The 24,024-nt window shown below is 40.9% G+C and overlaps 1 protein-coding gene across 3 annotated transcripts; it reads left to right on the top strand.

The window, feature by feature from the left end:
- The first annotated feature begins 805 nt into the window (after positions 1–805).
- Positions 806–22,115, top strand: ANAPC7 (anaphase promoting complex subunit 7). Of its 3 annotated transcripts, none has more exons than XM_055405235.2 (11): positions 806–1,020; positions 4,875–5,061; positions 7,635–7,754; positions 10,913–11,024; positions 11,293–11,446; positions 12,121–12,263; positions 14,913–15,030; positions 15,611–15,807; positions 18,597–18,821; positions 19,458–19,608; positions 21,279–22,115. In XM_055405235.2, the coding sequence occupies exons 1-11, from the start codon at positions 821–823 to the stop codon at positions 21,466–21,468; spliced, it is 1,797 nt and encodes a 598-aa protein (XP_055261210.1). In that variant the 5' UTR covers positions 806–820; the 3' UTR covers positions 21,469–22,115. The 3 variants fall into 3 exon arrangements, with proteins under 3 accessions (XP_055261210.1, XP_088684295.1, XP_055261211.1); XM_088828169.1 differs by having other exon boundaries at positions 18,597–18,825; positions 19,462–19,608; XM_055405236.2 differs by lacking the exons at positions 14,913–15,030; positions 15,611–15,807.
- Positions 22,116–24,024: the final 1,909 nt, after the last annotated feature.

Raw genomic sequence — 24,024 nt, 5'->3', positions numbered from 1 at the left:
TATAGATTCTTTACCAAAGAAGATGCACAGGTGGCAAAGAAGCATAAGAGAACATGCTCAATTTCACAAATCACTAGAGAATGGCAAATTAAAATCACAATAAGATAACACTGCACTCATATTTGGAGAAGGAAATGGCAACCCACTCCAGTGTTCTTGCCTGGAGAATCCCAGGGACAGGGGAGCCTGGTGGGCTGCCGTCTATGGGGTCGCACAGAGTCGGACACGACTGAAGCGACTTAGCAGCAGCAGCAGCACTCATATTAGGACGGCTAAAACTCAACCTGCTGTTTATTCACTTTGAGCTAATGACGAATTTCACAGGGAAAAAAAAAAAAACGCCCTTTTGTTCCCAAAGAGCGAAGCCTGACTCCCGCAGGTACTACATACACAACACCTGAGAGGAGGGGGCGTGGCACTTAGAGCTCGGGCGAGACCGTTAAAGCCGTTAGGACTGCCCCTGGCGCCTGATTAAGAGATTTAATTCCAACTTGGGGATTTTTTTCCCTCCGCACCCTACTAGAATATTGCTTTTTATTTATGATAAATATTAATGCATTTTAATTAATTTTTAAATCTAATTTCAGTTGATCCCGAAGTGCCTTTTGTCCCCAGCCCGCTGTAAGCCCTCAGGAAAGGTTGCAACTTAAAAAGATGAACTTTTGCTAAAAACAAACAAAAAGCCCCAAATTAAACTGTACCACCTCACAGGGAACTTGGCAGGGAAGGAACAGAGGCTTTTGTTGTTGCTGTTTTTGTTGCTCCTCAGGCATTTCAGTAGTTGCCTATTATCCTGGGGGCGGGGCCGCGTGTAGACCCGATGGACCCCGGTGAGGCCGCCATTTTGAACTCTTCCCCAAGGAGCTTCAGCCGGCTTTTCGCACTGTCGCCGCAGCTATCTGCGGCCCTTCTGGGCAGAATGAATGTGATAGACCATGTGCGAGACATGGCGGCCGCGGGGCTGCACTCCAACGTGCGGCTGCTCAGCAGCTTGTTACTTACAATGAGTAATAACAACCCGTGAGTTGAGGCGGGGAGCGGCCTGGGGCTTTGGAGAAAGCGGCGCAGGTTTGGGAGCGGGGACTGTGGGGGCCTGGGCATTGGCGGGAAGGAGCGGATGCGGGCTCCCGGCTGAGGTTCCGAGGTCCGCAAGGGCCTCGTCGGGCGCAGCAGATTTAGGAACGCAAGTTGAGTCCGCCGGGTCCCCGCGTTGTGCAGGGCGCTGGGACGCGCTCCCTGCGGGAGATGCGGCGAGCGGCTGCTTGGAGAAATGAAGGCGGAGGCTCTGAGAATGACCCTGGCTAAGATTTCCAGAAAGTTGGGAGCAGAGGGTTCGCTAAGGCACTGTCGCCGGTCATAGCGACAGTCACATATCTGGGCTGACTCCTCTCTTCCCGAAGAACGTTTTCTCTCTCGCCCAGGTTCAAAGAAGCCTTGTCCCCTGGCAGCTGATTCAAATACTTAGTTTTTAGTTTTAGATCTTTGTCCCACGTCTGAGGTTGATTTTTCTTTCCCCTTGAGTGTATCAGTAGCGTTTGCTTTCTCGTTCCTGCAAACACCTGAAGACGGGAGACTTCCTGGGTGGGTGGGAGTGGCGCGGTTTTAAGGACCCTCAGTGATCCTTTGACGTTTTCAGATAGTCGGTAGGATTGCAAAGAGTCGGACACGAGTAAAGCGACTTAGCACACATTGCGGATGAAGCGGTGGGTTATTTCTAGCCTTGACTGCTTGTCGCCCCTTTGCTTAAGTTTCTTCGTTGTGTTTAAATGAAAATTTCTTCCCACGGCCTATGAAGCCAAAGAGCTCTCTCCGACTCAGTCTCACCTACTCTGCTCTCTGTAGTCCAGCTTCCCTGTTATGCTCTTCTGTTACTTGAACACCCTAAGGTCGTTCTCAGCTCAAGGCTTTTGCATTTACCATTCTGTCTGGAGTCCAACTCAGAGCTTCCTCCTTTAGGTTTCAACTCAGATATCCTTCCTAGAGAACTCTTGTCTGGCCTCAGAATTGTCCCTAGCCCTCAGCATTCTATCCCTTTGCCCTTTTGTATATTATACATCACTTTTTGTTTGTTTGTTTGAGATATCTTTGACTTAATTGTCTCAGATGTGCAATATGTTTTATTTGTATATACTGTGAAATGATCACCATAGTAAGTCTAGCTAACATCTAACAACCCCACATAGTTACAGGAAAATATTTTTCTTGTGATGGGAACTTTTCTATATTATTTTTTCTGTATTCTTCCTCTTAACACCTCATGAAGTCTGCAGCATGCCTGTTGATGTGCTAAGGAAAGTGCATGCAACCTCAGAAAGTTGAAACATGGTGTTCACACATCTAGTAAGTGGAGGAGCTACAATGTCTGGATTTTGGTCCTTCTGACTCTAAAGTCTCATTCTGACCCTCCATAGTCTACTCTGTCAAGTGGCATATAATCTACTCAGTGTGGACCCATTTGCATTTGGCCTGCTCTGGAAGCTGTCTGGGCGACTTAACTGTGTTGCAGCTGTTTTTCCCTGTTTCACTTCCACTAGTGTGCTTTTAGACCTCACTATGTGAGGCCCATCATTTTACCACCATCCACTTAGTGTTGACAGTGGGGAGCCCTGGTCTCTGTCAGCCTTCTTTGTTTATTCTGGAGCCTTTCACCTGGTTCTTAGTGATTTGTCAAAGTATACAGTATCTCCCATTGGGAATTTATACACTGGTCAGTCATTATTCTTGGTTTTTCAGATGTTACAGGATAATTAGAAGGAGTTTGGTCTTCTGATTCTTTATATTAGGCTGAACTGGCAGTTTCCTTCCTACTTTCAGGAGGTGTTGAAATTCTTTTTTTTTTTTTGGTGTTTAAATTCTGACCTTTATCATTTCTATTTTAAAGTTTATTACTTAATCTCCAATAATACCATAAAAAAAAAAAAGCAGTACTGAAGGGGTTTGCAGATAAGTGTCTGCTCTGGAGTCTTGAACTTCACCCCACCTTTTCCCTTCTCTCAGTTCAGTTCAGTCCCTTCTCTAGAGGCAACAAATTAACAGTTTTTCATGTATCATTTCAGAAATAACTTGTGGATGCAGTAAGTAGGCATGTAAGTTACAATATAGAAACATCTGAATGCTTTCTCTGAGTGTAGTATTATCAAATCAACTGTTTTCTTTAAAATCTTGTGTCTCCCTAAGTAGAATATCAGAGCTGGAATAGATCTCAACTGTTTCAATCCATAACTTTTCTTTGTCACTTTATATCTAGTGTTTAGCCTATCTATCCTTTTTTCTAAATTATTTTTTATTAAGATAAAATTTGCATACCATCAGATTCACGCTTTTAAATAATACATTTCGGTGGTTTTAAGTATATTCACAGAGTTGTACAACCATTACCAATGTCTGTTCTAAAGCATTTGTATTATCCCCAAAGAAACCCCAAATCTGGTAGTCACCAGTCCCACTTGCCCCAGCCCTTGGCAGTTACTAATCCATGGTACCTATTCTTGAGTATCTTTCATTTGCTGAGCAATTAACCATCTACAGAGTTCTTGGACTATTCTTTCTTTTTAAGTGGTAGCAGCTTGTCCCTGTCAAAGAAAAAATGTCAATTTTAACTAGAGGAGGGATGGGATTGGAGATTAAAAATACAAGTTTCCCATTAAGATTGGTGGCCACTTCTAGGCACCTATACCACTTGCAAGCAGTATTCAAGGTTGAAGGGAACATTCTGAAATGTGTTGGTTCTGTTACTATGTCCTTAAACCCCTGAGACTCAAGGAAGTAATCTTCCAGTGCTAATGAAGTTTACTTACTGCTGCTGTTGACTCACTCGTGTCTAACTCTTTGCTACCCCGTGGATTGTAGCCTGTCAGGCTCCTCTGTCCATGGGGTTTCCCAGGCAAGAATACTGAAGTGGGTTGCCATTTCCTCCTCTAGGGATCTTCCAGACCCAGGGATCGAACCTGAGTCTCCTGCTTGGCAGGTAGACTCTTTACTACTGAGCCACCTGGGAAGCCCCAGTAAAATTTACTTATGTATGGAGAGAAAAACAACTTCTGTCAAATACAGCTAATCCTCCTCTGTTCCATTCTGTCCCATTGGCTTGTCCTAGTCTTTTCCTGTATTTCAGTATTCCCATTTTCTTCAGTATTTGAAGAGTTTCAAATTCCCTCCAAACCTCTTTTTGTTAACACTTAGATAAAAAAGATTCAGAGTGGTGAGTTTCTCTTTTCCAGTTTTTTCACCCTTTTTTGGCAGTATTTGGTAATATTAAGTCATGATTGATCTTCTTTGTATTACCCTGAAAAATTGATGTTAGTGGGAGAGTATTAACTCTTAAGGGGGCTTGGGTTAAAGAAGGGGAGGAAAAGATGTACATCTGATCCTTGAACAACTTTCAGAGGAGAGTAGGGGTGACAATCCTCCTCACAGTCAAAAATTGATATATAACTTATATTTGGTTCTTTATGTATGCATTTCCTTTGAGTTTGCAGTTCCACATACACAGATTCAACCAAGATGGTATATAGTACTGTAGTGTGTACTATTGAAAAAAGAAATCTACATATTGGTAGACCCTGGAATTCAAGCCTGGTTTGTTCAAGGGTCAGCTGTATTAATATTTCTCTTTGCATATCTCTGTATTACTGAATTTGATTTAGAGGTATTATTGTTTTCATAGTAAGTAAAGGAAAACAGAACAATTTAAGGCAATTTCCTACATATGTTGACCGTGTTAACATGGAGTATGAGTCTTACCTCTTTTTTTAGGGACTAGCAATTAAAATACATTGCCTTTGTTTTCTGGCTTATGTAGACACTAAGGAGGGTGTTTTTTCTGACATTTCAAAATAACCCATGTAGGGGGTATACTTTCTTTGTTTTTCTAGTGAGTTATTCTCCCCATCTCAGAAGTACCAGCTTTTGGTGTATCATGCAGATTCTCTCTTTCATGATAAGGAGTATCGGAATGCTGTGAGTAAGTATACTATGGCTTTACAGCAGAAGAAAGCCCTAAGTAAAACTTCAAAAGTGAGACCTTCAACTGGAAATTCTGCATCCACTCCACAGAGTCAGGTAATTGGAGATAGATGTGTGATATGTTTTTGGTTTGTTTGTATTGAGGGCAGGAGAGGTGGAAGGAATTTAAAAGACTGCTGATTAGATGTAGAAGATGTAAAATAAAAAGTCATTTTAAGAAAAAAAAAAGTAATTTTAAGGACTTCCCTGGTGGCTCAGTGGTAAAGAATCTGCCTGTTAGTGCAGGAGAAATGGGTTCAATCCCTGATCTGGAAAGATCCCACGTGCCTTGGAGCAGCTAAGCCCATTCTCCATAACTATAGAGCCTGTGCTCTTGAGCTCGGGAACAGCAACTCACCTAGCCCACATGCTCTAGAGCCTGTGGTTCACAAGGTAAGCCACCACAATAAGAAGCCTGTGCACTGCAACTGGAGAGCAGCCCCCTGCTCACTGCAACTGGAGAAAAGCCTGCACAACAATGAAGATTCAGCACAGCCAAAAAATAAGTTAAAAAATTTTTAAAGTAATTTTAAAGGGGAGCTGACTGGAGAAACAAAGGTTAAAAACTACTTAGGTACAAGAAGTCACCCAACCAAGCACAAAGGGCTAAAAACAAAATTCACTCTGGATGAATTGAAAAATAGAATTATCTGGGCTCTAACCAAAGTCATGCATTATTCCTCCCTTTTATACAAACAATTAAAAAATCTAAAGTTTTTTTTTTAATTTAATGAAAGTACACTTTCAAGATGCCAGTCAGTTCTTAGGATTGTGAATAACTGGGGAAATTCATATGAAATGATCTTACGAGTTCTTACTAAAGTTTTGGTTGTTTAATGATTAAATAAAAGAAGGGTAAAAAATTTATTTCACCACTTGACAGTCATACCATTGCTAGATATTTACTCTAATGGTTGATTCACAAAAGGTTTACAAGGGTGTATAAGTAAGGCTGCTTACTATAGCACTGTTTATAATGGTAAGAAACTACAAGCAAAAGTGTTTATCAGTAGGATCTAGTTATAGTGTAGCCCTAGGATGGAATCGGAGAAGGCAATGGCAAGCCACTCCAGTACTCTTGCCTAGAAAATCCCATGGATGGAGGAGCCTGGTAGGCTGCAGTCCATGGGGTTGCTACGATTCGGACACAACTTAGCGACTTCACTTTCACTTTTCACTTTCACACATTGGAGAAGGAAATGGCAACCCACTCCAGTGTTCTTGCCTGGAGAATCCCAGGGACGGGGGAGCCTGGTGGGCTGCTGTCTATGGGGTCACACAGAGTCGGACACGACTGAAGTGACTTAGAAGCAGCAGCAGCAGGATGGAATATTGAGGAAGTGAAGTATAGCAGTGTATGCGCTGATTTGGAAAGGACTGTATGTATTAGTAAATAAGCTTTTAAGCAGTGTGTTCACTACCCTTTATGTTTAAAGGTGGTAGTTATTTTAATTTTTTGGCCACACTGTGCTACTTGTGGGATCTTGGTTCCCCAAGCAGGGATTGAACCTGAACCCACGCTGGCCCTCTTGGCAGTGAAAGTGTGGAGTCCTAACCACTGGACTGCCAGGGAATTCCCTAAAGGGGATAGTTTATAGATATATATATCCTGGTATATGCCTAAAATATTTATGGATAATATACATGGAAAATTTATGTATGTGTGTGAAGAAAATTAACAAAACTTTAGAGAGGGGGGAACCTTGACTTTCAGTTTGAACCTGTCTTTAAATTATACATGCAATTTACATTTAAAAGGAATGTCACTAGAATGAACTGAAGTGAAATTATGAATCATGGTCTGTATTTTTCCACATTAAAAAAAGACTAATTGCTTTTTTTTTTAGCACCTGTACATTTTTCTGTTGTTTTATCTCTCTTTATGTAGAGCCTTTGTTTTCTGTTACTAAAGAGCTGATTTCCAGGAATTGTTTTTTGACCCTGAATGGAAGTCATGTGTATTATCCACATAGAATAATTCATAGAAGTAATTTTGGGGGGCATTCTGTATGCTGAGCACTATGCTTATTTAATCTTGAAGGAGTTTTTTTAAAAATTGAGATACAGTTTACAACATAATATTCACAGTTCAGGGGTTTTAGTATTTTCACAGAATTGTGCAACCACCACCACTAATTCCAGAATATTTTCATCCCTCTAGAAAAGCCTTGTGTTCTTTATCTCTCTAGCCCCTGGAAATCACTGACCTTTCTGCCTCTGTGGGTTCACCTATTCTGGACCTTTTATATGAATGGAATCATGCAATATGTGGCCTTTTGTGGCTGGCTGCTTTTACTTAGTATGTTTTCAAGGTTGATCCATATTATGGCACATAATAAAGAAGCAATTTTCTATTCCTTTTTGTTGTAGAATAATATTCCATTGTGTGGATGTGCCAGATTTCAACTATTCATTAGTTGGTGGGCATTTGTGTTGTTTCCGCTTTTTATCATTAATGATGCTGTGAAGATTTGTGTGAAGGTTTTTGGTGGACATATGTTTTCGGTTTTCTTGGCTGTATACACAGAAGCAGAATTATTGGGTCATATGGTAATCATGTTTAACATTTTGAAGAACTGCCATACTGCTGAAGTAATATTTTGAAGAGATGTTTTCATTTCCTCTTAAAGTGTCTTCCATCTGAAATTGAAGTAAAATACAAAATGGCTGAATGTTATACAATGCTAAAACAAGATAAAGATGCCATTGCTATACTTGATGGGATCCCTTCAAGACAAAGAACTCCCAAAGTAAGTTGAATTAACAGTTTGGTTACATATTTTTCTCTTCCCCAGTCCTTCCAACTGTCTTCCTCTGTGTTTTCAGGGACTACATCTGAACATTTTACAAACCTTGTCTCTAATTACCACTTTGTTCCCCCGAGTTCTCCCTGTTTAGAGAGAGGAGTGATTTTCTTATAAGACCCTGAAAATTCTGCTGAGGAAAATGGTAGCTGGAGAGTACTACATATGTTTGTTTATATTGTTTTTTGTTTGTTTGTTTAAGTATTTTATTGTAGGGAACATGATTTGCAATATACTTCCAGGTAGCAACAATATTTTTTTAAGAATCTCATTTTTTGCATTCTGTAGGTATACCCATTTGATAATGTGTATTCCTTTTATTTTCAGAATTAAGACTTCAAGATTCTTTGTATGTATTTGTGTGTAGGATAGTATTTTTGTTTTATTTGGCAATAATAGTATATAGAACACCTTCGACTGAAATCAAAAGATCTAGTTTCTTGTCTTTGCATTTAGGGCATACAAGCAGTGTGTAGTGTGAACTTGGGCAAGTTAAAAATCTGGCTTTACTTTTTTCCTTATTGAGGATAATAATACTTTCTCTGGTATAAACTAAGTTCATGTATGTGGGAATACTTTTTAAACTATTATTCTATAAGGAGTATTATATTAGGCATCTGATTACAGGTTTTCTTTGAAGTCCAGTTTAGAAAAACAATGAAGATCTTAGCTTTTAAGAGTGAATTCACATCATTATTTAATATTCTAATACATGCTTTCATGTCACCTACCTTCCTCTCTTCATTGAAAAACTGTGCAGTGTAGTTAACAATAGGAACGTTTATAGGTATAATGCACATCTTCCTGCCATTAAAAGAAAAGGAATTATAAGCAGCAGGGACCAGGTTATTTAGTGTTTTTTCACCCAAGTGTCACTGAGTTTTAAAAGTAATCAATCACACTTGATGAGAACATGCTTAAGCATCTCCTCATGTTGAAGATTTATTTAATATTTTCTGAATTTTAAAAATTAAGCTATTTCTTCATATTTTATGGTGATAATTGATATTTAAAACATTTGTAAGTATATTATAGACTAACCTGTCTCACAATAAGCTGGGCACTGTAAATTATATTCTGGTATGCTATGAAAGTCTTACGAAGAATAATTTTTTAGTATAAATGAAGGGTGTCTTCATTTGGAAAATCCTGCTTTGATTGTAAGCTTTGAAGGATACCTATTCCTTATCTTGTTGGAAACGTTCCATAATTTCTTCTTAATGACTTGAGGGAGTTTGTGGGCATTTTAAAAAATGAGTAATGGCCAAGAAAGTGAGCCTTGTGGTATCCAACACTTTGGTGTTTACAGCTGTCATTTTAGGAAGAACTAGAGGAGTCCACATACGTTAGGAGTACATATCCTTCATAGAGCTGTTATAGCCAGGAGCAAACAAAGATGTGTGCCTCAAACATAAACCTATAATATTTACAGTTTTTCTTTCTTGTCCGTTAGGGAGTTAACTGGCTTCTCAGTCTGTGTAAAGGACAAGGAAGTGAGTCAAAATACGTCTAAATGAACGTCTGTTAATGTATGGTAAACACCGCCACACATTCCTTCACATTTTAAAGGAAAATTCCAGTGTGAGATTATTATGTCTTGGAAAATCTTCAACTTTTAAGAGAAACATACCAAGAAACAATTTGTCACTCAGTTTTTAGAAAATGATGACTGCTTATATTTATAACTGGTGGAATGCAACTTTAATGATGTCCCCAAGTAAGGATCTGTTTTTAAAAAGAATTGACTTTCTAACTAGGTAGTTCTCAAAAGTCAAAGTGTCAGGTAGTTTAAAGGGAATTTTTAATATTTGTTGAGATAGAAGGCCCGTCAGTCATAGTTTGTTAATAACAAGCAGTCAAGAAAGGATTTTAAATTTAATTCTTTTTTTTTTTCAAGTATTGGCACCAATACTGGAGTTTTCCTTTAAGTACCTTTTTTTTTTTTTTTTTTTTTTGCATTTCAACATAACCTAAAATGGAAAATCTGAGGCCAAATAAAAAATAGTTTAATTTCTAGTATTTCATTATTTCATTGAATCAGTATGGATTAATGCCATACTAGATTATTTTATATACTGTGAGTTCATAATTGGAACAGATGTTTTTCATCTTCAGAGTAATTTTTTGAGTAAATATCTGGCATACCAAGCTACAGATAATTGAAGAGATTGGGGATTGGCTTTTTTTCTTTTGTGCCCTTGTGTTGACTTCTTTCTTAGGTTAATGATCTGGCAAACATTGTGTTCCATTTAAGATCTATTAATTTTAAATTGGAATATTGTGTACTCTTTGTACTATTAAGATCATTTATCTCTTCTCTGTAACTTCTGTATTCTTTGGAACTTTTAGGTTTTCTCAAATTTTCCCTGTTACATTTTTAGGAAGTTGTCCTGCCCCCCCCCCCCCCGCCCAAACTGAGTTACATATTTGAGTTGTGCTAAAAATGCATTCACTAGATTTAAATAATGAAGCTAATCTCTGGATCATTGTCACCTCTGGAGATTGATTAGAGTTTGATTTTTGTAGCATTTTTTTTGAGTCAGACAATACATGTGAGTCAAAGCTTTAAGCGTTAGAAAAGCTAGAGTCTAGTTGCTAGACTAATTGTCAGAGAGGAGCCAAATGTTTTACTTCTGTGTCCATCATTTCCTTTTTGGGGAAAATTCATCTGATCTTTTTTAGCTAGCTTTGTTAAGACTTCCTCACTTTCTTATACTGTGATATTAAACTTAAAAAATAAAATATGTAAACAAACATTTTTAACATAATTCATCTTCTGTTTTAAAAATCAAGGTAATTAAAATTCTGTAACATTTCTCAAATGAATGTTACTTCCATTTCCAGAGGCAGCTTCTTTGGTCCAGACATTATTGGGCCTTTTGGTTGGGTAAGTGTGAGGAATTTGGGAGGTAATGGGAGGACATAGAAAAGCAAAGGTAGTAATTTCCTCTTTGTTTGAAGAGTGGGGTTGCACTTTGTTTCCACAGGGCCTTGGTTAGATTTTTCAGTAAAAAGTAGAGTAGCTAATAATGAAAATCAGAACTTATTGATGGTAAGATTTTATTTTTAAATACTTACCTTATTATCTTTTGTTTTTACTGCAGATAAACATGATGTTGGCAAACCTGTACAAGAAGGCTGGTCAGGAGCGACCTTCAGTCACCAGCTATAAGGAAGTGCTGAGGCAGTGCCCATTAGCCCTTGATGCGATTCTAGGTACAGGTCATTCTTCCACTATTTTCATGGAGTGTTTACTGTCTAAGATAGTGATTCTTAATCTTGGCTGTACATTAGAATAATTTAGGTTACTACTGCTGTGTATTCTTTCACTGCTGAAAAAATACTGTAGTTGTTCTGTCATATGCATCTTGCTTAAAATAGGGAAAGGGTTGCCTTACAGCCTAGGAAAAATGTAACCTGTTGCTTCTTGCATTGTAGAAGGATGCTGTGCCTCACCTTCTTTGTCCTGTTTCTGTTGGATTAGGTTTGCTGTCTCTGTCTGTAAAAGGTGCAGAGGTGGCGTCAATGACAATGAATGTGATCCAGACTGTGCCTAACTTGGATTGGCTTTCTGTGTGGATCAAAGCCTATGCTTTTGTGCATGTTGGTGACAATTCGAGAGCAATCAATACCATTTGGTGAGAACCACAAAGTTAATTGAATATTCCTGGGACCCTTATATGGAAGTTGATGTATCTAAATTAGCAAAATGGAAAGATGAGATGCTTATCTCTTGTTGTTAAAGCCTTTTGTCCCTGGGCTTTGTTAATCTCTTAATGTACTCAGTGGCCCCAGATGTAATAATCTTTGTTAAATGTAAACTTGGACTAAGTTTAACTCGGTGTGTCATAACTGAACCTGAAAGAACATCTTTCTGGATGCACTAGAAGCGTAGTTTTTGCACCATCTGACCTGGGTTGCCTCAGTACTGGTGTTTTTCTTTCTAGTTAGGTAAAGTCCGAGGTCATCAGAGTGGGATTTGTATTAGGCAGAGTCATTTGGTTGAGTAATAAATAGCTGTTACTTTGAATGATATTATATTTAACACTATACAGTATATATTATCTTCGGAAAAACTGCAACCAGAAAGTTCTTTCTAGGTGATGAGATTTCTGCTTTATTCTGTGTATTTACTATCCTATCTTGTATAAGTTACAAGCTCAGAATTAAGAAAATTAGTTACATGGTTTGTTTTTGAAGTCTTTCATTATGAAAAATCTTAACATAAAATAGTACTCTTATGCTCATCACCCAGATTCAACAACTAGGAGACTTAGGATATATTTTAAGGTTCATATTTAATATTTTAAAGTTCACTAGAGAAAAAGTCCTTGTTGAGAGATAACGTGGACCTACTGGGAAGCTTAGCAGATCTGTACTTCAGAGCTGGAGACAATAAAAATTCTGTCCTCAAGTTTGAACAGGCACAGATGTTGGATCCGTATCTGATAAAAGGTAAGTAATTCTTGGGACAGGATGGAAGTGACTGTACAGGGTCAAATCAGAAGATAGGGAGAAGATGGAGCATGGTCTTCTGATAACAGCTTTTCATAAAATGTATTCAGTCAGTTCAGTTCAGTTCAGTCGCTCAGTCGTGTCCGACTCTCCGCGACCCCATGAATCACAGCACGCCAGGCCTCCCTGTCCATCACCAACTCCCGGAGTACACTCAAACTCATGTCCACAGAGTCGGTGATGCCATCCAGCCATCTCATTCTCCGTCGTCCCCTTCTCCTCCCGCCCCCAACCTTTCCCAGCATCAGAGTCTTTTCCAGTGAGTCAACTCGTCGCATGAGGTGGCCAAAGTATTGGAGTTTCAGCTTTAGCATCAGTCCCTCCAATGAACACCCAGGATTGATCTCCTCTAGAATGGACTGGTTGGATCTCCTTGCAGTATAAGGGACTCTCAAGAGTCTTCTCCAACACCACAGTTCAAAAGCATCGATTCTTCGGCGATCAGCCTTCTTCACAGTCCAACTCTCACATCCATACATGACCACGGGAAAAACCATTGCCTTGACTAGACGGACCTTGGTTGGCAAAGTAATGTCTCTGCTTTTTAATATACTATCAAGGTTGGTCATAACTTTCCTTCCAAGGAGTAAGCGTCTTTTAATTTCATGGCTGCAATCAGCATCTGCAGTGATTTTGGAGCCCCAAAAAACAAAGTCTGACACTGTTTCCACTGTTTTTCCATCTATTTCCCATGAAGTGATGGGACCAGGTGCCATGGTCTTTGTTTTCTGAATGTTGAGCTTCAAGCCAACCTTTTCACTCTCCTCTTTCACTTTCATCAAGAGGCTTTTGAGTTCCTCTTCACTTTCTGCCATAAGGGTAGTGTCATCTGCATATCTGAGGTTATTGATATTTCTCCCGGCAATCTTGATTCCAGCTTGTGCTTCTTCCAGCCCAGCGTTCCTCATGATGTACTCTGCATATAAGTTAAATAAGCAAGGTGACAATATACAACCTTGACGTACACCTTTTCCTATTTGGAACCAGTCTGTTGTTCCATGTCCAGTTCTAACTGTTGCTTCCTGACCTGCATACAGGTTTCTCAAGAGGCAGGTCAGGTGGTCTGGGATTCCCATCTCTTTCAGAATGTTCCACAGTTTATTGTGTATTAGAGTAGCCTTTTTTTTAAGGTTCTGACAGTGTCTCTTAACACTTGGGTAATTCCATTTTGAGCAGTTGTTTTTGCTTGGATTCAAGTGTCATATCCCCACAGATCATTACTTGACTTTTTTCCTTTGGGGAGGGATCACAGCCCTTTCTTACGGTTTATAAATTTATGATGTGTCTGACTGAGAATTTGGATGGCATCCCCAGAATCATAATATCCTTTTAGGGAATTTAGGTTCACTATGTCCTTAAATTTAGTTTAAAAAGGAGTAAGTGAACAGATATTAAGAAAGTGATAAGATGATTAAAAGAAGTAATTAGAAGTGAACGACAATTTAAAAAAAAGTCATTGATGTAAAAGAAGATTGGTGCTAAAGAGGTAAGCAACAGGTCCACTGACATAGCGTGGACCTACTGGGAATCTTAGCAGATCTGTACTTCCAAAGGATGGCTGTCTGGTGACTGGCAGTGAGTGAAGGAAATGTGTACAGGAATAGTGATGGGAAATAATGTTGCGTAAATAGGCAGAAGTCTGCTTGCAAAGGCCCAAAAATGGCCATCAGAAAAATATGGCCTTGTGACAATAAACAGTTTTGTAGACTCTTAAGCCACAAGAATGGCAGAGCAGGGAGGGGACCTTCACAAGCATGTAGATAGGGAAACAGATTCAGAAAGATGAATTTATTTGCTCAGGGTCCCTCCTGCCCGGTGTTACTCCTCTTTACTAACTGCCTGTGCCCATGGTTAAAATGGCATTTTAGAAGTACTAGCCTGACAGTAGTCAGCTACGTAAGATTGGAAGCTCAGATCCGAGTCCAGGGGCCAGCAAGGAATCTTGCAGTGATTTGGTTTAAGAGACATTTTCTTGAGAATCTGAAGGAATAGTAAGGAATAGAGAGGAATGGTGGTAAGAGATGGGTGGCAGTGAGCTAAGGCCTTTTTTTTTTTTAAATAGAACATAAATGAGAATAAAGGGGGTGGGGGGAGGGCAGGTGTATGATATTAAATGAAAATGAAATAGACTCCAGAAAGAACTGGATGGCTTTTTCTAGAATAGACTAGCTTTTTTCTGAGACTAACTGGCATATTAAGTGTATACTCCTGATTGTGTCTAGACTTCTTGGAAGAGAGAATTTAATTTGATGCTTTTTTGGGCCTTTTCTGGTTATGTGTTAGGATAACTATGGCTGTATTATCACGCCACAGGATGTAGGGACAAATAGTTCCTGAAAATTACAGGCTTTCAAATTGTGAGGTAGGTCCTTCTACTCCTTAGCTTTTTATTATTTTTTATTTATTTTTACTTTTGTATGTGTTTTGTCTTTAATAGTCATTCTGTAGGAAAATGGGAATGCTGGTGGGAGGAGCTTATGATTTTGGAGAGGGCTCAGACCCTGCAGAAGCCCTTGTGTGGGCTCTGTTGAAGGTTGTAGCTCTGTTAGAAAAGACCCCTGCTGCTTTAATGAGCCTCTTCCTCTGTAGGAATGGATGTGTATGGCTACCTCCTGGCACGAGAAGGGCGGCTGGAGGATGTGGAGAACCTCGGCTGCCGCCTTTTTAATATTTCTGACCAACATGCAGAACCCTGGGTGGTCTCTGGGTATGTTTATACATTCCCTTTTCTCCCCAGTTTTAGTAGATTCTTCAGGAAATTGTGGTTTCACCTAAATAGAATATGGATTTGAAAGCACTGGTTTAAAGAATAGTCAGACTTGAATTCAAGTCATGTTCTGTCTGTGACTCTGGATGCATCATTTCTCTCAGTCTGTTTTCTCATTTGGAAAATGAGGATACTACCCCTGCTTTGGGCGGTAAGTGTTTACGAGTGAATACATCATGCTCAGCTCTGGACCTGCTCAGGGGAAGCCATCAGTGAGCAGGCCAGGAGCTGTGCTGCTTTGTTACTGACCTGGCTTAACAAATTCTCTGAATGTCTCTGATCTGATAACATATCCAGATCATCAGATTCTTTTTTGTAATTTTCCCTTCCATATCAAGATTTCACCCTTAAATATTCAGTAGATTTTTGTTGTTCTGTTTTTTTCCACTAATACCTTACGCTGACGTTGTAAGGGGTTTGTAATAAGGATCATGTAGAAGGCCATCTCTTTGATTTCTCCTTTTGAATGAAATTTATTTATGGTCTTCTTTCAGATAACTTTGATTGTGTTTTCCTCCAGGTGTCACAGCTTCTATAGCAAACGCTATTCTCGAGCCCTCTATTTAGGAGCCAAGGCCATTCAGCTGAACAGTAACAGTGTTCAAGCTTTGCTACTTAAGGGAGCAGCGCTTAGAAACATGGGCAGAGTCCAGGAAGCAATAATCCACTTTCGGGAGGCTATACGTCTTGCACCTTGTCGCTTAGATTGTTATGAAGGTAAGATAATTATAGATGGTGTGCATCTATAGATGTGGCACTCAGATGGAAGGTTTTGTTGGGCCAGCAATTTCCAAACTCTGTTGCACATTGGAGTCCTCTGGGGGTACTTTTATAAATCCTGATGCTAGGTCATTTCAGTACTGTGTAAGTCAGAATATCTGCTGTTGGGCTAGCAGTGTCAGTACTTTTTCATGATCACAGGTAATGCCAACATGCAGACATATTTGGGAACCACATCATTAGGCATTACACATTTATTTAGGGCTGGACTTTTCACTCCATGCTTTTGTAATTCATTTTTCTTTTTGTTTCTGATTTTTGGTGAGGGTATAGTTTCGGTGGTTTTTTTGTTCTGTTTTGTTTCTCAGATGTGGCTCACTTGTTAATGTGAATCTCTCTGTGCCGGCACTGTACTGGATTGGTTGGTATGTGTATTGTTTTTTTTACAGTTGTCTTACCTTGGGCCAGAAATACTACTCATAGGATAACTCTACATCTATATGTCAGTCAACACTGACTGTGGGAACTGGTCAGTTCATTGTGACCTCCAGAGTAGGCCTCATCAGGGTCAAGCTTTGTTTTGTTACATACTATTTTAGGTTCGTGTGAACTGACCCTAGGAGTTCAAAGCTGTGCCAGCTTCAGCAGCATTTGGTGACTCAGACACAGATGTTAAAATAGATCTTACAAGATGCAGTTCCTTCAAAGCATATTTTTATAAGAATTTAAAAATAAACCCAGGAGTCTAGGAGTGATTTGCTCTTAACAGAAAGATGAGTTCAAATTTGAGAAATAAAAATTATGATTTGGGGACTTCCCTGGTGATCCAGTGGTTAAGACTCTGCCCTGCCAATGCAGGGGGCATGGGTTTTATCCCTGGTCAGGGAACTAGGATTCCACATGCCTTGCAGCATGGCCAAAAGATTTAAAAAAAGAAAGAAAATTGGAAGTTGGAGTGAAAAACAGATCTGCTTAGATACCCAGAGATCTATGCCTCTTGTGGATTTGTTTTTAAAGAAACTGCAGCAAGCCAAGCTTTTGGTTTCTGATTAAATTATTTATCCTAAAACTGTAGTTTCCCTGTCCTCCAATTGCTTTTATCACACTAACTCCCTTCTGCTGTGTGCCTGTCTCACAAGAGCCCAGGAATGCAATTGAGTATCTCTGTTATCCAAATGAGTGGTTGGACACAGGATCAGTTCAGTTCAGTCGCTCAGTCGTGTCCGACTCTCTGCGACCCCATGAATCACAGCATGCCAGGCCTCCCTGTCCATCACCAACTCCTGGAGCTCACTCAGACTCATGTCCATCGAGTTGGTGATGCCATCCAGCCATCTCATTCTCTGTCCGTCCCCTTCTTCTCCCGCCCCCATTCCTTCCCAGCATCAGAGTCTTTTCCAGTGAGTCCACTCGTCACATGAGGTGGCCAAAGTATTGCAGTTTCAGCTTTAGCATCAGTCCTTCCAATGAACACCCAGGATTGATCTCCTTTAGAATGGACTGGTTGGATCTCCTTGCAGTCCAAGACTCAAGAGTCTTCTCCAGCACCACAGTTCAAAAGCATCAATTCTTCAGCACTCAGCTTTCTTTGCAGTCCAACTCTCACAACCATACATGAACACAGGAAAAACCATAGCCTTGACTAGATGGACCTTTGTTGGCAAAGTAATGTCTCTGCTTATTAATATACAGGATAGTTTGAGTTTTTCCCCAGTTGGCCTGTGAAGCTTTATGAGCTGACTTCACTCAAGCTCCCATTTGGAGATTTGGATCAGGGTGACTTGGTAATGCCCTCCGATGCATCTTGCAGCCTTTAGCTGAGCTTCCTTTACTGATGGGGGCCCTGGATTAAGGGTGAAGTGCATTCTTAACATTTCCCTTTGAATTTCCTATGGGGCTTTAGCAGGAAAGTAAAACTTTTCAAGTAGTTACAAACAACCATATTCCAAAGTCCACCATGTTGCCCTTAAGAGTTAGGTAACTTCAAGTTAAGTAACTGTAGTGTGTGGTAGAATGTGCACAAATGTTATAAATGCCACTAGGGTGGAGGAGGACATACAGAGAGAATCTGCCAGGGAGTGTGTGGGTTTGGAATTTAAGCTGTTTTTCTGTTTTGATAAGTGCTTTGTACCAAAGAGTACTTCCTCTGTTCTCTTCGATTTCTTGGCTTGAAGATTTGAGAGTTGACTGTTGAAATGTCCCCATGGAGCATCAGCCTCTTGCTGTGGGTGTAAAGACAGAGCCACCAGTCTCAGTGTGTTTGATCTCTGTGATAAGCCTTTTTCATCCAGTTTAGGGAGACCCTAGATTGCCCCCTAGTTCCTTCAGTGTTTAGAAGTGAACAATAGGAACCCTCCCCCTTAAATTTAGGACTAAAGGTGACTGAGCAGTGCTGGAAATTAGCAGCTTGTTAAAAGGCAGCAAGACCTTGGGTTTTGTTGGAAACCTCATCTTTTCACAGTATCAATTACTGAGTAGTGTCACATTTGTTCCTCTAACAGTCAGCTGAGCTGGCTACATGCTTTGGTTTACTTATGCATATTTGTTTCCTTCACTAAAGGTGTTTTTACACTACAGGCTTTTTCCACATTCATCAAGTGCTCTTGGGAAGAGCACCTCTTAGCTGTTTCATTAACATGCCCTTTAGTCTGATCTCACCATCAGAGTCTTCCCCTGACCTGCCTGTTGTTTGAAACTTTGAAGTTTTGCCGTTTGGAAGGCTGTCAGAATGGAAGCATGGCTTGGAATGGTAATGTGGTTGAACTTTCTGTGTTATATTTTTTCAGGTCTCATCGAATGTTACTTAGCCTCCAACAGTATTCGTGAAGCAATGGTAATGGCTAACAATGTTTACAAAACTCTAGGAGCAAATGCACAGACCCTTACCCTTTTAGCCACCGTTTGTCTTGAAGACCCAGTGACACAGGAGAAAGCCAAAACCTTATTAGATAAAGCCCTGAGCCAAAGACCGGATTACATTAAGGCTGTGGTGAAAAAAGCAGAACTACTTAGTAAGTATCTTGTTTACTTCCCTGTTCCTAGTTAATTGTGTAAAACCTGAGTCCAGTTGGATTCTCTAGTCCCAGTTGGTTACAGATGACCAAACAGGAGTGTGCTTTTGCAGTAGGTCTGAGCCTATTTGAATTGGTTTATATTTAGCAGAACCAAACTTAATTGGCTTAGACCTTCTTGGATTGGCAGTGAATTACTTCTGGAGTGGCTCAAGCCAGCTATCCTTGGTTAGTACCTATTCGGCTCACTTGTCCTGAACTAATTTGGGCTGAATACAACTGGTTGTAACCCATCATGGTTCTCCTGTGACTTCCCTTTCAGCCTTGGTTTTTTTAAATATTGATTTGTGAGGAACTGAGTTTGAGCTAGTTTGGCAAATAAAATCCATTTTGGCTTTTTATATGAACTTTGGTTAAGAATAAGTTTTTAAAAATCAGAACTCAAACTGCAGACTTCCTAATGGAATAGGGATTCAAATGAGCTTGTTCTTATTTCCTGCCACACCAGTGTTCTCTTGACATCTATAAATAGATATTTGGATTGAGATATTTTTTTATGGTTATATGTATATGACTTGCAATGGGAATATATTTTGAAATGTGTTAGTAGGAAAATGAGGGTCTTTTTCTTTTCAGGCAGAGAACAGAAATATGAAGATGGAATTGCTTTGTTGAGGAACGCACTAGCTAATCAGAGTGACTGTGTCCTGCATCGGATCCTAGGAGATTTCCTTGTAGCTGTCAATGAGTATCAGGAAGCAATGGACCAGTATAGTATAGCACTAAGGTAGGCACTTAGCCTCCCATGGGGGGAAGGTCATGAGGGGTAGAGGAGGCAGGGATCAGTGTAACAGGAGTTCTGGAAACACACACTATGTGCCCGTGGTTGAAAACACAGTAACAATAGTAATGATAGTATTTGTTAATTTAGACTTCTAAAGTCTTAAGTGATATTAACAACATTAAAGAACTGTTTCACTCATAACCAGCCACACCACTATAACATCTGTTTTCATTTGTGTAGATCATTTTCCTGGCCTTGCTAACACATATACATATTTTTATAGGGTTATACGTAGTATATATTTTATATTCTGCTTTTTCAAATCAGAGTATTGTAAGTACTTTCCCATGTTTCTATCTACTGTAGTAGTTAAGAACTTAAGCTCTGAAGAATACTACCTTTACCACCTGTTATCTTGGGAAGTTACTAACAAATTTCCTTGTCTATATCTACCTTATTAGGTATTAAATGATTACATGAGGATTAAATGATTATTTCATGTAAAGCTCTTAGCACTGTGCCTGGTACATAGTAAATACTAAATAAATAGTGGTATTCTTACTGGTTAATACAGAAGTGATTTCTTTGAGGATTGTCTGTGTGTCTATAAAGTTATGGTGAAGGCCTATCTTTAATGGAGTCTGTTCACATCCATTTACTTGTTCAGCAGTTGAGCACCACTCATATGCTTGGCATCTCAGTAACCACTGGGGATGCTGTGATTCTGGGAGCTCACAGTCTCAGATGTGCAGGCTAATAGATACCATGTGCTAAGTGCTTTCAAAGCAATCTCTAGAAGGCAAGGTGGGAGTGCAGAGGGTGGGAATCAATGGGTGTGGGTGAGAGCTGTATGGAAGGTTTCAGAGAAGAGATGATACAGATCATCTACAGTTACATAAGTTGGAACAGGATTCCAACGTGGGTTTCATCTGCTTTTTGAAAGTCCAGAAGCAAATAAATGAGAAAATAAAATATAGAGGTGGGATTTGCTAGAGATTGGACACCAGCTGGCCTCAGTGATGGTCACAAAGGCAAGAGGAAAGATTGCTTAGGAACCAAGTAAATAAATGTTCTGGACCTGCTGAACTTTGAGGGTTTGGACATGTGCGGTACTCTTAGCTCCTACAGTCAAATGCCCAGGTAGGGGTAACTTTGGGTCCTGGGGTCTAACCTAGGAGTTGACAAATCTGGTTCATGGTAAGCATGGTTTTGGTTGCCTTCTGAAATGCTGATATGTTTAATTGTATTGTAAGAACATGGGACAATTTTAACGCACAGAAAAATAAGTATTTTTTGTAACTTTGTAACATAGAAATCCCATACTCTTAAATTATATTTGAATTTTTCTGTTAATGATTGCTTGCTGCTTTTTCATTAATCTAGTATCTTCCTCTGGCAGAATGCTAGGGGTTTTAGGTGTGAAAAAATTTAAGAACTATATGGAGAAAATTCAAATTGAGAATTCTAAAACTTAGGACAAGACGCCTTTTTCACTTCTAGTGGTGGACTCCCTCAATCCTGCCTATGGAACTGAAGTTGTTTGGAGAGGCCAGGCATTAGCAGATTCTCTGTGACTGGGTGGTCATTTCACTGCCGTACCAGGGAGATGACACATCAGCCAGCAAGAAGCAAGGCAGAGATTCAGGCCTCTCCTCTGTTTTGTTGTCCCCTAGTTTGGACCCCAATGACCAGAAGTCTCTAGAGGGGATGCAGAAGATGGAGAAGGAGGAGAGTCCCACGGATGCCACTCAGGAGGAGGATGTGGACGACATGGAAGGGAGTGGGGAAGAAGGGGACCTGGAGGGCAGCGACAGTGAGGCGGCCCAGTGGGCTGACCAGGAGCAGTGGTTCGGCATGCAGTGAGGCAGGCAGCAGCTCCGAGGCCACACTGGCCTGCCCTGCTCTGAGCACTTCCATGGACTGAAGGAACCTGTAGGAGCCCGCTCTCTGGGAGGACAATGATTCAGCATGTGTTTGCAGCAGGGGTCCCTGCCCCTTACTCCATATTTCTAGTAGTGACTTCATTTTTAAAAACTGAGCCTGACCAACCCTCCATCCTCCCCTGCTCCTGCCAGGGAGGACCAAGTGAGTGCTCTGAGAGGCCCGTGGACGTGTTGGGGCTTCTGGGACAGAGTGCTTTTTGTTTCAAAATCTGAAAGCTCGAGGACTAGACAGTGTTTTGTCTGTGATACTGTGGATGGGTTTAAAGGGGCGACCTGTCAGAGCAAGAGTCATCTCCTGGCAGCAGCATGGGCTGGCCCTTTCAGAGAGGGTTTCCTGTCCCAGAAATCATCATCCTGAGTTGTCCAAACTTCCCTAGTAACCTTGCTTCCTTCTGCAATGTTAGTAATGCCTTAAGCTGACAGTTGCTGTTTTGCAGAACAGTTTTCCGATTTGCTAACCTGGTAATTTGCCTATGAGCCTGAGCTGAGTCTGAGAAACAAGTGTGACCGAGAGCATGAACAGAAGCGCAGTTGGGGTAATTAATAAAACTGTTTTTTGTACAGTAATGGTGTTGGGTTGATCAGAATGGAAGCCCTTTGTAGATTCTTTTTTTGGTCTCTTGTTTACAGTGCATTGATTCAGCCGTAGAATTATTTGCCATAAATAGACTCCCTTTCTTCTAGAGTGTTGGGAGCCAGAAGGATTGGGAACCTCAGGTATACTGAGCTGGTTCACCTATTTGCATTTTCAATTGGTAAATTCCCGGGAAGAGTCTGGTGGGATTTTAGATTGATTTTGCCAGTCTCTGTTGGGGTGCTGAGGTCAATGTCTGGTTTCAACATTCTTTTGTGGGAGCAGCAGGGGTCTCATTCCTGGGCTCGTGTGCTGGGAGACTTTACCCACCCTTTCCTCCTCGTTTAAAATGTGATGCTTTTAAAGGTCAAGGTAGTGAGGGGTGGTGCAGCTTATCTCAAATTCTCATTAAAATTAGTCAGAGGTAGTACGAAGTATGAATTTGACATAAATGGAAAGTTCTGTCTTAAACAGAACTATCGTACACTTCTAGGGTACAGTAGTTTAGGAGCTCAGAACATTTGGTAACTGCAATTTAAAGTGGGCAAAAAGTTAAAGTATCATCATGAGAACAAAAGCTTGAGGAGCATCATTTGACAGCAGTTTTTAAAGAGCCCAGCAGGCAGTTGGAGTCACGCCAGGTGAATGTGCGGCCCAGAAAAGAAACTGCAGGCCTGTGTCCTTCCTCAGCTTGCCATGAGCAGCCATGATCAGTCAGTGCTTTGAGAGAAAAGGTGAAACCTCTCTTCTGGGGAGGAAGCCCAACCCTACCCTCCTGATCTTGTTTCTGCATGTCAGGCTCATCACTGTGAACCCTGAGATTCTCTTAGGATCAGAATGTGCCTTGGAACCCAGGCCTGTACATTGCCTTTAGTCAGCAGCTTCACAAAGTTCCTCCCCTTTCATCTCTGCTGGGAGCCCCTGGATTTGTCTGGCCTGTCCACCCCAGGCCCCTCCACCCCAGCAATAACCCTGCGCTGGATACCTCAGGCTCTTCACGCCTACAGCTTCAGTATATCCATCATGATATACTGTATTTTTAGAGCACCCGACATAGGATTGAAAACACCCTTGGTCCACTTCAGAGAACTGGAAGAGTTTCACTTGGCATGAAGCTCTCCCTGCCACTGTTAACTTGCTCTCCTAAACAAAAAACCTTACAAGAGTGAGGAGCCCCAGGAAGCAGGGGCAGAATCAGCCCACTCAGCTCTGACTGTCTCACTGAGCCACCTGCAGGAGACCAAGCAACCTGCTAAGGGATGGCCTTCCATGTGCCTGCAGACTCCTCCTACTGTCGGGATCTCCACACAGCCAACATGGGGATGTTTTAACCTGATGCGTGTTGTTCCTCCTGACTCCTTCCAGATTGTTTGAAGCATATTTGGAGCAGGCTGGGCTGGGTTCTTAGTCTCACCTCATTTCAACTCACCTGTTAGTGCTGTGGGTCAGGGTCCAGGTTGTTAGCCCGCACACTCTGGGCTCCCTTATCCACCCTTGGACTGAGGACTGAATAATCCTGTGAGGAGTTCAGCATTGTCCCCGTTATGAACATCATCATTATCACCAGGGTAATGGAGATTCTACAATGCCAGTTCTTTTCTGGGGAACTGGGGATTGGTGGAATCACCCTGAAACCCTACTCTTCTCTCCTGGAGGTCCTTCTGCTGAGCTGGGAGTCAGGGTCCTCAGGAACGGTGTTCATGCCCCTGGGCTTGGGCCATCACTCTTCACTTCTGAACTCATGCCGCGTGCCAGGATTCTGACAGATGTGGTCCCTACAGGACTGTGTCAGGTTCTCTCCTTGCCAGCCTTATTAGAGGCCACATACCTGGCTCTGAATTCTTCCTCAGAGAATGAGGCCAACTTTTGCCTGGAACTTGATTATGTGTCTCAGTGATTCAG

This window comes from Moschus berezovskii, chromosome 19 (assembly GCF_049115385.1).
Source record: "Moschus berezovskii isolate FMDL1 chromosome 19, NW_MosBer_1.0, whole genome shotgun sequence".
NCBI lineage: Eukaryota > Metazoa > Chordata > Mammalia > Artiodactyla > Moschidae > Moschus > Moschus berezovskii.
Note: the sequence above shows the minus strand (reverse complement) of the source record. Positions and strands in the feature narration are given on the sequence as shown.

Bases quoted from the DNA above. Each gene is read 5' to 3' on its own strand.
- ANAPC7 (XM_055405235.2), top strand. From the start codon at position 821: ATGGACCCCGGTGAGGCCGCCATTTTGAACTCTTCCCCAAGGAGCTTC. The intron at 5,062-7,634 runs GTAATTGGAGAT...TTCCTCTTAAAG, and splicing joins CATCCACTCCACAGAGTCAG to TGTCTTCCATCTGAAATTGA. The intron at 11,447-12,120 runs GTGAGAACCACA...AATATTTTAAAG, and splicing joins AGAGCAATCAATACCATTTG to TTCACTAGAGAAAAAGTCCT.